The sequence below is a fragment of the Chiloscyllium plagiosum genome, unplaced genomic scaffold (assembly GCF_037043375.1).
Source record: "Chiloscyllium plagiosum isolate Xiang-an unplaced genomic scaffold, Cpla_swu_hap1 HiC_scaffold_52, whole genome shotgun sequence".
NCBI classification, from domain to species: Eukaryota; Metazoa; Chordata; class Chondrichthyes; order Orectolobiformes; family Hemiscylliidae; genus Chiloscyllium; species Chiloscyllium plagiosum.
Window position 1 is genome coordinate 27074811 of NW_028270190.1, and position 11978 is coordinate 27086788.

General features: G+C 41.9%; 1 protein-coding gene across 1 annotated transcript; it reads right to left on the minus strand.

Annotated features, from left to right (window-relative positions):
* Positions 1-7522: 7522 nt before the first annotated feature.
* Positions 7523-11685, minus strand: LOC122545903 (cathepsin J-like). The gene is made up of 3 exons (XM_043684777.2): positions 11499-11685; positions 10207-10309; positions 7523-7792 (listed from the first exon to the last, which is right to left on the minus strand). The coding sequence occupies exons 1-3, from the start codon at positions 11548-11550 to the stop codon at positions 7693-7695; spliced, it is 255 nt and encodes an 84-aa protein (XP_043540712.2). The 5' UTR covers positions 11551-11685; the 3' UTR covers positions 7523-7692.
* Positions 11686-11978: the final 293 nt, after the last annotated feature.

Sequence of the window (11978 nt, forward strand, 5' to 3'; positions counted from 1 at the left end):
AGAAATAGCACCTTACACTCTGAACAGGCCTTCGAGGCTCCCCTAACCACGTTAATTAATCCGATCAATACCTATGTTTAAGTCGCTCATAACGGCCATTGCGCCTTTCTCACAAGCCCTCCTTTTTTTTCCTTGTTTATGTCATGCCTTACTTCATACGTACTCTTCAGGATTCTGTAAATTATTCCTATCAAGGTGTAGGAGTACCTTGCTTTTTTATTTCCATGCAGACAGATCAAACATTTTTGTCCCTCATGTCAATATCAAATCTCAATACAACATTGATCATATCCTTCATCAATAAAGCAACTCCCCCTTGTTTCTTCTTGTCTATCCTTTCAGAATGTTGAACATCCTTGGATATTTAACTGCCAGTCCTGATCATCCTGTCACCATTTTTCAATAATCCCAACGAGGTCGAACCTGGTTGTCTCGACTCGTCTCGTCAGAAGAAATGTCTCCTTCTGTGCTGCATAAACAAAACCCTGATAGTTGACGCTTGGAGTACTGTGATTAGATGTGATCAGCACACCTTGGGAAGGACATATCGAACTTGCAGGGAATACAACATACACGTATCAGTCAAAACTAGCCATCTAACTATTCAAATCCCGTGTGCTCATCCATTGGCCCACAGCCTTGGCATTGTAAGTGCACATCTGAATACTTCCTCAATGTTGTGACGTTCAGATATCTTGGAAGGAGTATAACATAGACTTATGACGATGTTTCTTCAACTTCATGGATCAAGCTATTTCAGGAAACATATCGAAATTTTATCCTTTCCTTGCGAATTTGAAAAGTTATGTTGTGACAGATGTACTGTAAAGTTTCAAGATATAATACGGAAAGGACAGGGAATTTAGAGATAGAACATCTCCACATATTGGTGATTCTAGAACTAGGGAGCATGGTCTGAGATTTCACACCAGACAATTCTGGGGAGACATTAGAAAATGCATTTACAAACAAAAAGTGGTAGGTGTTCGCAACTCAATTCCACAAATGGAAGGGAATAGAATATAGAACATAGAGAAATACAGTGTAGAATAGGGATTTTGGCCCTCGATGTTGCGTCAACCTGTGAGCAAATCTAAGCCAATCCCCCTACACTATCCCATCATCGTCCACATGCTTATCCGAGGACTGTTTAAATGCACCAAATGTCACTGAGTTTGCTGCATTGGCAGGCCGGGAATTCCATGCCCTTATCACATTCTGAGTCAATACCTGCCTCTGCATCTGTCTTCAATATATCCCCCTTCAATTTGCAGCTATGCCCCCTCGAACAAGCTGACACCATCATCCTAAGAAAAAGACTGTCACTGTCCATCCTATCTCATCCTCTGAGCATCTTGTATGGCTCTTTTAAATCCACTCTTAACCCTCTTCTCTCCAAAGAGAACAGAACCAAGTTCCTCAGCCTTCACTCATAAAACCTTCCCTCCAGCCCAAGCAACATCCTGGCAAATCTCCTCTGCACCTTTTTCAATGCCTCCACGTCCTTTCTGGAATGGGATGACCAGAACTGTACACAATATTCCAAGTGAGGCCGCAATAGCATTTTGTACAGTTGCTGCATTACATCATGGCTCTGGAACTCAATCCCTCTAACAAACTAACACACCGTATGCCTCTTAACAGCGCTATCAACCTGGGTGGCAATTTTCAGAGATCGATGTATTTGGACATCAAGATATTTTTGCACATCCACACGAACACAAATATTTCCATTGACCCAGTATTGTGCCTTACTGTTATTCTTCCCAAAGTGAATTCCCACAGTGAGTCATTTATCTACATTGAATTTCATATCTACATTGAGATTACTGGACTTGATTTTGAATCCTGAAGACGTGAGTCTCCAAGAGGAAGGCTTTGCAGATGTACCAGCACTATGGACTATAGAATGTTGGATACGTTGTTAATATTAAATCTGAGAGAAGGATTCAAATGTTGTTCAAAGTTTAAAGGGGTCTCAGCCAAAGACACTTGCCTTTGGCATATGGAGTTAGAGCAAAATGCTGAAGAAACACTTTAGGTATGTCAACACCTCTAGAGAGACAACAGAGGTAACTTTTTGGGTGCAGTGATGCTTCTTCAGAACTAGAAGCAGCTTGGAAAATGACGAATTTCTCCTGCTGATGCGTCGTTGGATGCGGGTCTGGTGGGTGGGAAAAGGAGCGATCAGATAAGTAGTGAGGGAGCCGAGAGAGAGAGAGAGCGAAAGCAAACGACAGGGTCGGCCAAGACAATTTTGATGGTAAGCCAGGCAAGAAGACAATCTGTACTGGTTACAATAAGCTCTCTGAGTTGCTAACAATGAGTTGGTACCAATGAATGTAACCCATTTCATGATCGTGTGCGTAGTGTTCTACCAAGGAATGGAGCATTAGCACTTTGATATTATTGAACTCGATTTTGAATCCTGAGGTCTTCAGGGTCTCCAAGTTGACGGTTGCTTGCAGCTGTACCAGCACTATGGACGATTAAGAAAATTAGCTTTGACAGAAATAGGTTTTTTAGAGCGGTTCTCTGATTGTTTCCTGGTTGGTTGACATCTTGTGGGTGTGAACGATGTTGGCAGAACTCTTCAGTCCTCCAGTAACCTGCGGAATCAGAGACATTGCACGTTGTATGCCGGCCAGCCTGTGCCTCCTGCAAGGAAGTTAGATTATCCTGAAGAGGTGACATTAAAGACAAAGACGCACTGATAAGCAAAATAATCATATTGGTAAGGCATGTGGACTGCGGCCAGTGAAACGAATTCTCCTTTATGCCACACCATCCAATATACTGAATGATTTTTTTCTGTCTATTTTCCATCGAGCCATATAAGGTAATGGCATAGGAAAAGCCTCTTGAAACAATGAGGTTGCACCAGGCAAGAGCAAATACTGAAGTATTCTCATCCCATATTCCACCAATTTTATCCCTGTCAATTGCCGCCATTACTTCAACTGAAATCTCAATTAAGTTGTCAGACACGACCTGCTCTTAACAAAGCCATCTCTACTATCTGGTATTAACTTACCATTTTTCCAATTGGTATTGTTTACTTTGGTATCTCAAGTCACACCTAAATGCTTCTTAAATGTTTAAAGGGTTTCTGCCTCAATCACCCTCACAATCACTGTCATGGTATTACAGAAGTAAGTAGGTCAGACGAGGTCCTTCGACCCAAATCTACTAAACTGACAAGAAATACTGACTACAAATGTAGCCCTTGGGCTACACAAAACTTCATTCTCAAAACAAAATGAGTCAGTCGACACGTGCCCCACTTTCATGCACTCGGCCGATAATTGTGAACTTTGTGACATTTCAAGTCTTCATCTGAAATACTTTTTAAAAGATTTTGTGATTTGCATTCTCTACTACCCTGCCGGACAGTGCATTTCTGACCACCACATAACCCTATATATTTTGTCACATCTACCGTCATTCAGGTTCACCTGACGCTCCCTGGTGCAATTTATCTCCACCACTTTCCCAGGTAGTGCATTCCAAATTCTGATAACTCATTGTGTAAAAACGTTTTGCTATTACGAGGGGGCATAGCTTTAAATTAAGGGATGGTAGGCAGAGGATAGATGTTAGGGTAGGTTCTTTACTCAGCGAGTCGTGAGTTCATGGAATGCCCTGCCAGTAGCAGTGGTGGACTCTCCCTCTTTATGGGCATTTAAACGGGCATTGGATAGGTATATGGAGGATAGTGGGCTAGTGTAGGTTAGGTGGGCTTGGATCGGCGCAACATCGAGGGCCAAAGGGCCTGTACTGCACTGATTTCTTCTATGTTCTATGTTCTATGTTTCTCATCAACTGGCTCTTGCTGACAGACTTCATATTGTTATCAGCAAGTTACTAATTATAATTGGAAAACGATATCACTCTTTACACTGTCAAAATTGATCTTAGGTTTAAGCATTCCAAATAGGTCACTTTTTAATGTTCACTGCCTCAAGGAGAAAATGACTATTCACTCTATCCTTTCATTGGATCCAGAATTCCTACATATTTCTTCTAAAACTCCCTTTCACTCTCTCCTGGGCATTAAGATGTTCCATACTGAAGCTGCCCACAGCTAAATATAAAACTTCAAATGCGTCTGAAAGATAGTTTTTCTAGGTCTGTCACTGCTTCATTGCTTTTATCTTCCACGCCTCTATGTAAAAACCGTAGTATTCTATTCCTTTCTCAGTAACTGTTTCACAGTGCCTCACAGCACCAGGTAACCAGGTTCGATTCCAGCCTTGGGCGACTGTCTGTGTGGAGTTGGCACATTCCCCTCCTGTCAACGTGGGTTTCCTCCATGTGCCCCGGTTTCCTCTCACAATCTAAAGATTAGGTGAATTAGCCATGCTAAAGTGTTCAGGGATGTTTAGATTAGGTGCATTACTCAGGAGTAAATATAAGATAATGGAGTAATGGGAATGGGTATGGGGGGATTTGTGTTCCGAATGTCAGTGCGGACTCGTGGGGCTGAAAACCCTGTTTCCAAACTGTAGCGATTTCATGATATTCTATGATGTTTCAACTTCCCTGGCAACCGTCTGAAATGCAAACACATTAACCCTGAAGTCTCTCTGCTACTATACGTCCAGCGAAGTTGTATCATTCAGTCTGTATTGCCTCTCTGTTCTTTCTATCAAAAAGCGTCGTCACCTGTACCTATTTATTGCAATTTATCTGCCAGGCGTCTGCCGATTCTGCCAACATACGAATATTCATTCGAAGATTATCAGTGTCATCCTCATTACTCACTATTCCACAAAACACCTTATCATTTGCGAATCCATATTCGAGTATTATCCTCTCTGTTGCGTTTATGATTCTCTTCCTGATGCTGACCGCTATTATTATCGTGGCATGCATCACATGTCATTCATTTCCTTCCTTAATTTCTCATCAGTATCCTTAGTCATCCAGATTCCTACCATTTTGGATGCCTCAAATTTATTTCTGATGGGCATGTAGTAAGCATGCACACTATTCAACTATATTTCAACTATATTATCCCATTTTCATGAATTGTTTCTTATCAACGTGCTCCAATTTAGATTTTAGACCCATGAAATCGTTCATTTTCCAGATGCAATATTAATCATTGAGTGATTTTTATATACTTTGAACTGAATTTCGAAAATGATTAAGTTTTTATCGCTATTGCCTAACTGCTTCTCCACTCTGATGCTCCGCACTTGGCCTGTCTCAGTTTGTAGGATCAGATACAATACTGCCCCGTTCTTTGTAGGACTAGACATGCTCAGTTCTCGGAAGTTCTCCCGCGCACTTTACAGAATTTCACCACTTCTGACAGCGCACACCCCTGTAATCTATCAGCGTCCAAAACAGCCATCCAATCAGATGGAATTCCGGCTGGCGCCAGTGCACGAACTCATTGCTCCTCACCCCCACAGCAAGTTGATCCACAGCAGAAGACAGTTTATTGATCCTTCACGTCCTCAACATTACTAGCCAAAACACCACCTGCACCAAAACCTAGAGAGACTTCCAGACTGACCACTTGAGAACCCATAATGGTACCTACGCTATTTTTGGCCACAAAGCCTACCCATCATTTCCTGACCCAGGAGCTGTTATGTTGTATATGCGGTGCAGTCACGTTTGCATATCATTTTCAGTCTGTCCCTTTACGACGCCACCATATCACAGGAAGCGAAGCCTCACCAATCTTGACCTGGTTCTCTCTATCCTTTCACCCAAATATGCAACCATTCGTTCTAAATAAAAACTCATCAGCTGGCCTCCACCTTGGAGGAGGTAACCAACGACCAGCTGAATGTCAAAACTGTTGGCATCCCCATGTGACCCTGCAAAACTGGATGATCCAGGATTATCTGCTGTTCGAGAAATTGGGCGCATTCACCCTCATCGTTTCCGATTGCTGCACTGACATACCTACCCCCAGTGAGGACATCAGTAACCCAGCCTGGCATATCCAATGCGCTACCGCAGTACTGCTCAACTAAAAACCAAAATGGGACCTATGGAACTGGGCTACCACTGTGACAGTTTTCCTGAGGCACAGCCTTGCTACAGTGACTCATATTCGTCATTACTATCATCGTCGATATCGCACTTCTTGCATGGCTCTTAAAATGTGTTTAACTCGCCAGCGTTTGTGCTTCAAGGTGCTACCCCCGTCCCCTTACCATGCATGAATGAAGGCCCACTCGAACAATAACTTTGCAACCGACACGGAATAGGCAGCTTTGGACTCGGACTCCAAATACTACCCAACTGATGCTGGCCCGACCGCGTCAGATAACCCCCTAGCTCTTGCGACGCACCCCCTTCAACTCAAACCCAGTTCTCAGACAAAAACAAAAAAAGGCGGAATTGTCGGAGAAAAAAAAACTACTCTGCCTGCCCACTACTTGTTTGCAGAAGACATGTCGGTTATTCACTAAACACAACATACGCAAAATGCCTCAACTTGACCACAATCAGCTCAGTAACAAAACAACAAAACAAGGCATTTTCTAAACAGCTTCCACACTCAATGAATACACTCCTTAGATGATCTGACAACAGTATTCCTAGCTCACAATAGCATCATCTCTATCGAAGTGATGCAAGGACATCCCCAGTCTCCTCAAGTACTGAACCACACAAAGCCTACCTAGACTGAGTGACACCTGATTCGACTGAAGATTGCACACCAACCTGCATAAGCATTGAAACGAGGATACTGGAGACGAACACCTGCGCTAGACGAGAAACGGACACCCCTGTTACAATTAAATTCTTTTTTCCATTCAATATAATTTAATTCATATTTTCTTGGAATTAACAATGCACGACTGGAACACGGATGTAACACTATGCACACTACTTGTATCTACAACACGGGATAGAGAATCCTGGAATTATCTGTGCAGTGTGTCCATGTTGTACCATTCCTAGCAATTTCTCCTGCCCATGATATTGTCAGAAATAAACTAGTATTCGCTTATTTCACAGATCTGTGTGTGACCTCTTTTTGTCATGACGGTTCTCCACCAGTATTGCTTTGCCATACATAAAATACTTCGTTTACCAGTTTTTCTGTTCAGTGCCAATCAATAGATGAAATTACATATTCGCATTTGTCTGAACTGAATCTCATCGGGACACTCCCAGTCTACAGTCCGGCCAGCCTAACCTGTTTCCAGGACGGTTTCTGGTTGGACTCTGTTCAATTAAGCCTTATTGTCCTAAACAACCCCATTGCATTTATTCAGTCGCTGTGCTGGTGTCAAAAAACACAGACTCTTCAAATTTTCTGTGCATTTGTCTACAACGTGGTTTGACAATAGATTTCATAGCAGACAAGACAATTCATTCGGCACAAAGACAAATACGTTCCTTTGGAACAAACAAGCTCTGAAAATGAATGCTGGCAGCCTTTATTATATTGTTGGACATCAGTAGTACATGCAAATTATTGTCTTCTACAAGCTGGAGAATGTATTCATTCTGTCATTTACAGTGGTTATTTGTATCAATCGGTCAATGCCAATGGTTTTATATGAAGCGATAGAAATGTGCAAAAATCGTTATTATTTCACTTTTTAAATTTGCAGCAGACAATTAAAGCAATGTCTTTGAATGAGTCAGCATTAACAGAAATGATCCGGTTTATCATTCAGCTGGGATTGATGAAGCTCTGTCTTATCAGTTGGCTCGTTACACAACAGGGTACCGCACAAAACTGGCAATTTCACAGTGATTCCCTCTGTCCTTAGCAATTTTGATGTACCCGTCTTCACCCCAGTCTGTTCCCCAGCTGGAAAATAAGAAAATCGATTGGTGTTGGAATCAAAACGCTGATAAAAGAGTCATGTTTGGAGAAGCATCTGTTTTAGCTCTAGTATACAATTGGAATTATTTTAGGGACTGAATTCTGGAATTAGTGAGCGAGATAATGAGTTGTAAAGAAAAAGTTGCATCAGGCTGGAAAGAGTCAATTGTTTCCTTTTACATCAATTGCTGATCTGTACAGTACGTATGGACTCACTACACAATTTAAAATGGCATGAGGTGAGATCCTTATCAGGGATAGGTCTGCAGCTGGAGTAGATATAAAGGGGAAAGTGAATAGGGACGAGTGAGAGCAGTATATGTGGCCTCCTGGAGATTTCCTTCTTGCCATATGGAGGTGGAGATTTTCCCAGAGTTTTTTTTTTACCATCATCGTTCTGAGATTGACTGCCACAGGATAGAGTCTGTGCAGAGCATGAATTGATTTGGGCACAGGTTACCCAGTGTCTCCTAAACTGCAAGGATACGTCGGCCTTTTAATTTGTTCCATTTCCGGTTATCCTGCCCAAATCACATTTCCAGCTTTACCAAACTATTCCAGCACCCATTACACTGTAATACTATCTACCTTATTAAACAACAATGTGTATTTTATGTTATAAGACCCACATACTGTTTCCTCTGGGAAATCATGTAGAAATGTGTGTATGTGTCTGTGTGTGTGTGCATTTGTGCGTGTGTGTGTCTGTGTGTGTGTGTCTGTGTGTGTGTATATTCACCCAAAGCAAATGATTTATTTAATCAAACATTTTGTATGCAATCTGGCCCTGAAGATGTGACTGCTTCTTCCAAACCTGACTGCCGTGATTGTAATAAGGGCAGCCAGCGACGCTTCATCGCTGAAAAGAGACAGACGGCAGTGGTTGATGGAAAATATTCATTCTATAGTTCAGTTACTAACGATGTACCGCAAGGATCAGTTTTGGACCCACTTTTGTTAGTCGATTTTTATATAAATGAACTTAATGAGAGCACAGAAGGATGGTGGATTAATATGCGGATGACATTAAGTTCGTTAGAGTTGTGGACAGTTACGAAGGATGTATGGATTGCAGAGATAAGTAGATAAGCTGCAGAGCTATGACGAAAGGTGGTGAATGCAGTTTAACGCGGAAATATATGAGGTGATTCAGTTTGGAAGGAATCCAATGTAATGGGCTAATGGTCAGATTCGTGCTTGTGTAGATGAGCACAGAGATCTTGGTGTCGAGGCACATCGATGTTAGAATGTTGCCTCCCAGTTTGATAGGGTTATTGAGATGGCATATGGTGTGTTAGCTTTGATTGTTAGTGGGATTCAGTTTCGGCAATAGGAGATCATGCTTCAAGCCGTACAAAACTCTGTTGCAACCACATTCTGGGAAATGTGCACAGTTTTGGTCACCATATTACAGGAAGAATGTGCATGCTTTGGAACGGGTTCAGATGAGATTTACTGGGAAATCGCCAGTTTTGGAGGGAGATATTAAAAGGAAAAGCTGAGGGAGTTAAGGCTGTTTAAGTTAGAAAAACATTTGAGACGTGAATCAATTGAGACACATAAGTTAATTAAAATATTTGATTGGTTGGATAGTGAGAGGCTTTTTTCCTTGAATGGCGATGGATAGCAGGAGGGCTTTAAAATCAACAGTGATAGATATTGGACAGGAGTCAGAGGTAGTTTCTTTCCTCAGATTGTTGTAGGGGCTTGGAACTCTGCCTGCAACAGTAGAGGCATTGCCATATTTCAGAGTATTTAAAAGGTCATTGGTCAGGCATATGGACGAGAATGGAATAGTGTTTGTTACATGGGCTTCAGATTGGTTCCACAGGCCGGCGCACTATCGAGTGTCGAAAGGCATGGACTGGGCTGTAAAGTTCTATGTTCAACGTTCCAGAATTGGGGCTGTTAATCTGGTCCCATCAGTGCCCTGGTGACAGGTGAGACGGTTGAGCTTTGTCCTTGTTTCCCTGTGAATAGGTTGTACAGTTGTGTTTAGGGTCTGGCTTTCCTGCCCATTGCCCCAGCAAATTGCTTTTTGTTGTGTATAGCTGTTAATTTTTACCGTATGTTTGCAATTTGTACTGGTAAGTTTATAAAATGGTTGTGATTCAGGGATAATGACACTCTGATGCCTGCCTCTGAACGAAGCAAGACTTCAGTCAAGAATCGGACACTTGTAAGTGCAGCGTTACTTGGTGATGGGATACCTGGATCTGACGTTTTTCAGATACCATCTCAGACAGCACAACCATTAAGCATTCACTTCCAGATAAACACAGTGTTACGTGCTCCTTGAACAGAGACACAGGTTGCAGCACAGAGACAGGAAATTCATTCCATGTCACTGTCCCTTCTCCGTCTGTGATCAGGTGTTTGTTATTTCATAGAGTACGGACCTGTTTTTAACCAGCCAATAGTTCATTCCATCCTCAATTCCAAAACCAACCACCAGCACATCATCGGTTACATATCCATTGCAATTTTCATCATCGTAAACTCCTTTAAGGAGACACATATTAAATGATTTATCTGTGAAATATTTAATTAGTGTTAATTTAGCTTTGATTAATGAACATTGACATGTTTGTTTTTACTAATTGTCTTCAAATTGATCGTCCTCACTCCGCACCATTACATCTGTTGACTTTAATCAATGTTTCCCAATGACATCGCCCCTGCCATTCTCACTTCCTCTCGGCACATCCTTCAGAGTCATAGAGTTTTATAGCGGAGAAATGCTTCGATCCTTCAATCGAACTCGTCCATGCTGAGCACATATCCTCAACCAATCTAGTCCTATTTTCCAGCACTTGGCCAATATCCTTGTAAACCATTCCTGTTCATGTACTCATCCAGATGCCTTTCCTAATGTTGTATTTGTATCACTCTCCACCTCTTCCTCTGGTATTTCATTTCAGACACGTACCATGCTGTGTGAAAACATTGCTTCTCACGTAACTTTTAATCTTTCCCATCTCACCTTAAACGTATGGTCTCTAGTTTGGACTCTCCTTCTCTTTATTCGTCCCATACCCATTGTTGTTTATGAACCTCCACAAGCTCACCCTTCAGTCTCTGTCGTACCAGCGAACAAGGCTGCAGCCTTCTCAGCCTCAGGCGAAAGTGAGGACTGCAGATGCTGGAGATCAGAGTCCAGATTAGACTTAATCTGGAAATGCACAGCAGGTCAGGCAGCAGCTGAGAAGCAGGAAGATCGACTTCATCAGGAAGGTCTTTTGCCCGAAACTCGATTTTCCTCTTAATCCAGATACAGTGAGTGTAGCGTCTTCAGTTTACAATTAAAAAAACGTTGTCATGTGCAGTCACTCAGCAGCACATCAGGACAGTTGCACCTCACTATCAGTTCTCTTAGTTATAGCACAACGTTTTGAGCTATTTGCATCACTCCGAATGGGAGCAGGTCCATTTCTCATTCCCACTCCTGAGCTCAGTTTCTGGCATGGTCTAACTTTAACTCGATGATATCTGACAGCACTGGACGGCATGTAACACGGGGGGAGTGTAGGCAGGAACAATGATAAGGGTCATGGTCCATGGTAAACATTGCAGTAATATTAATACCAAAATAGTGACAGTAAATGTGTCTGTAGATGTATGATTTCTAATACATTTTCTTGAACAGTCGATAATATGATTCAAATACATCATCCAGTGCTCTGCGACTTACCTCCTTTATAATGTTGAAAGGATTTCAGACTTGCATTAATCACAACAGACATCGGTCCTATCTCTCTCACAGCTTGTTCCAATGCTGCCTCGCCTCCCCAAACCCATTTGTAGTCAGTGATTTTAGCAGCAATTTTATCTGGCTGAAATCTGCAGTAGTCTGTATCCTAAATTTTAAATAAAATGTTCAAAAGGAATACTCATTAAGATCATAATAAATCTATTGTGTTCTTTGCTTGACACTTTTCTGCATTCCGACTTTGGCCGCCAATTTATTTTCCCAAACCTGTGCGATATTTGTTCACTATTTGTTTCGAAAAAGGTATATTTTGCATGACTTAGCACGAAAACAAACCGTTTGTTCCAACTCGTCCACACCAGTCACATATCCTGACGTATTGTCGTCCCATTTGCGACGACTTGGCCCTGAACACTTCCAAACCATATACCCATCTCCGTACCTTTTTAATTTTGTAATTGT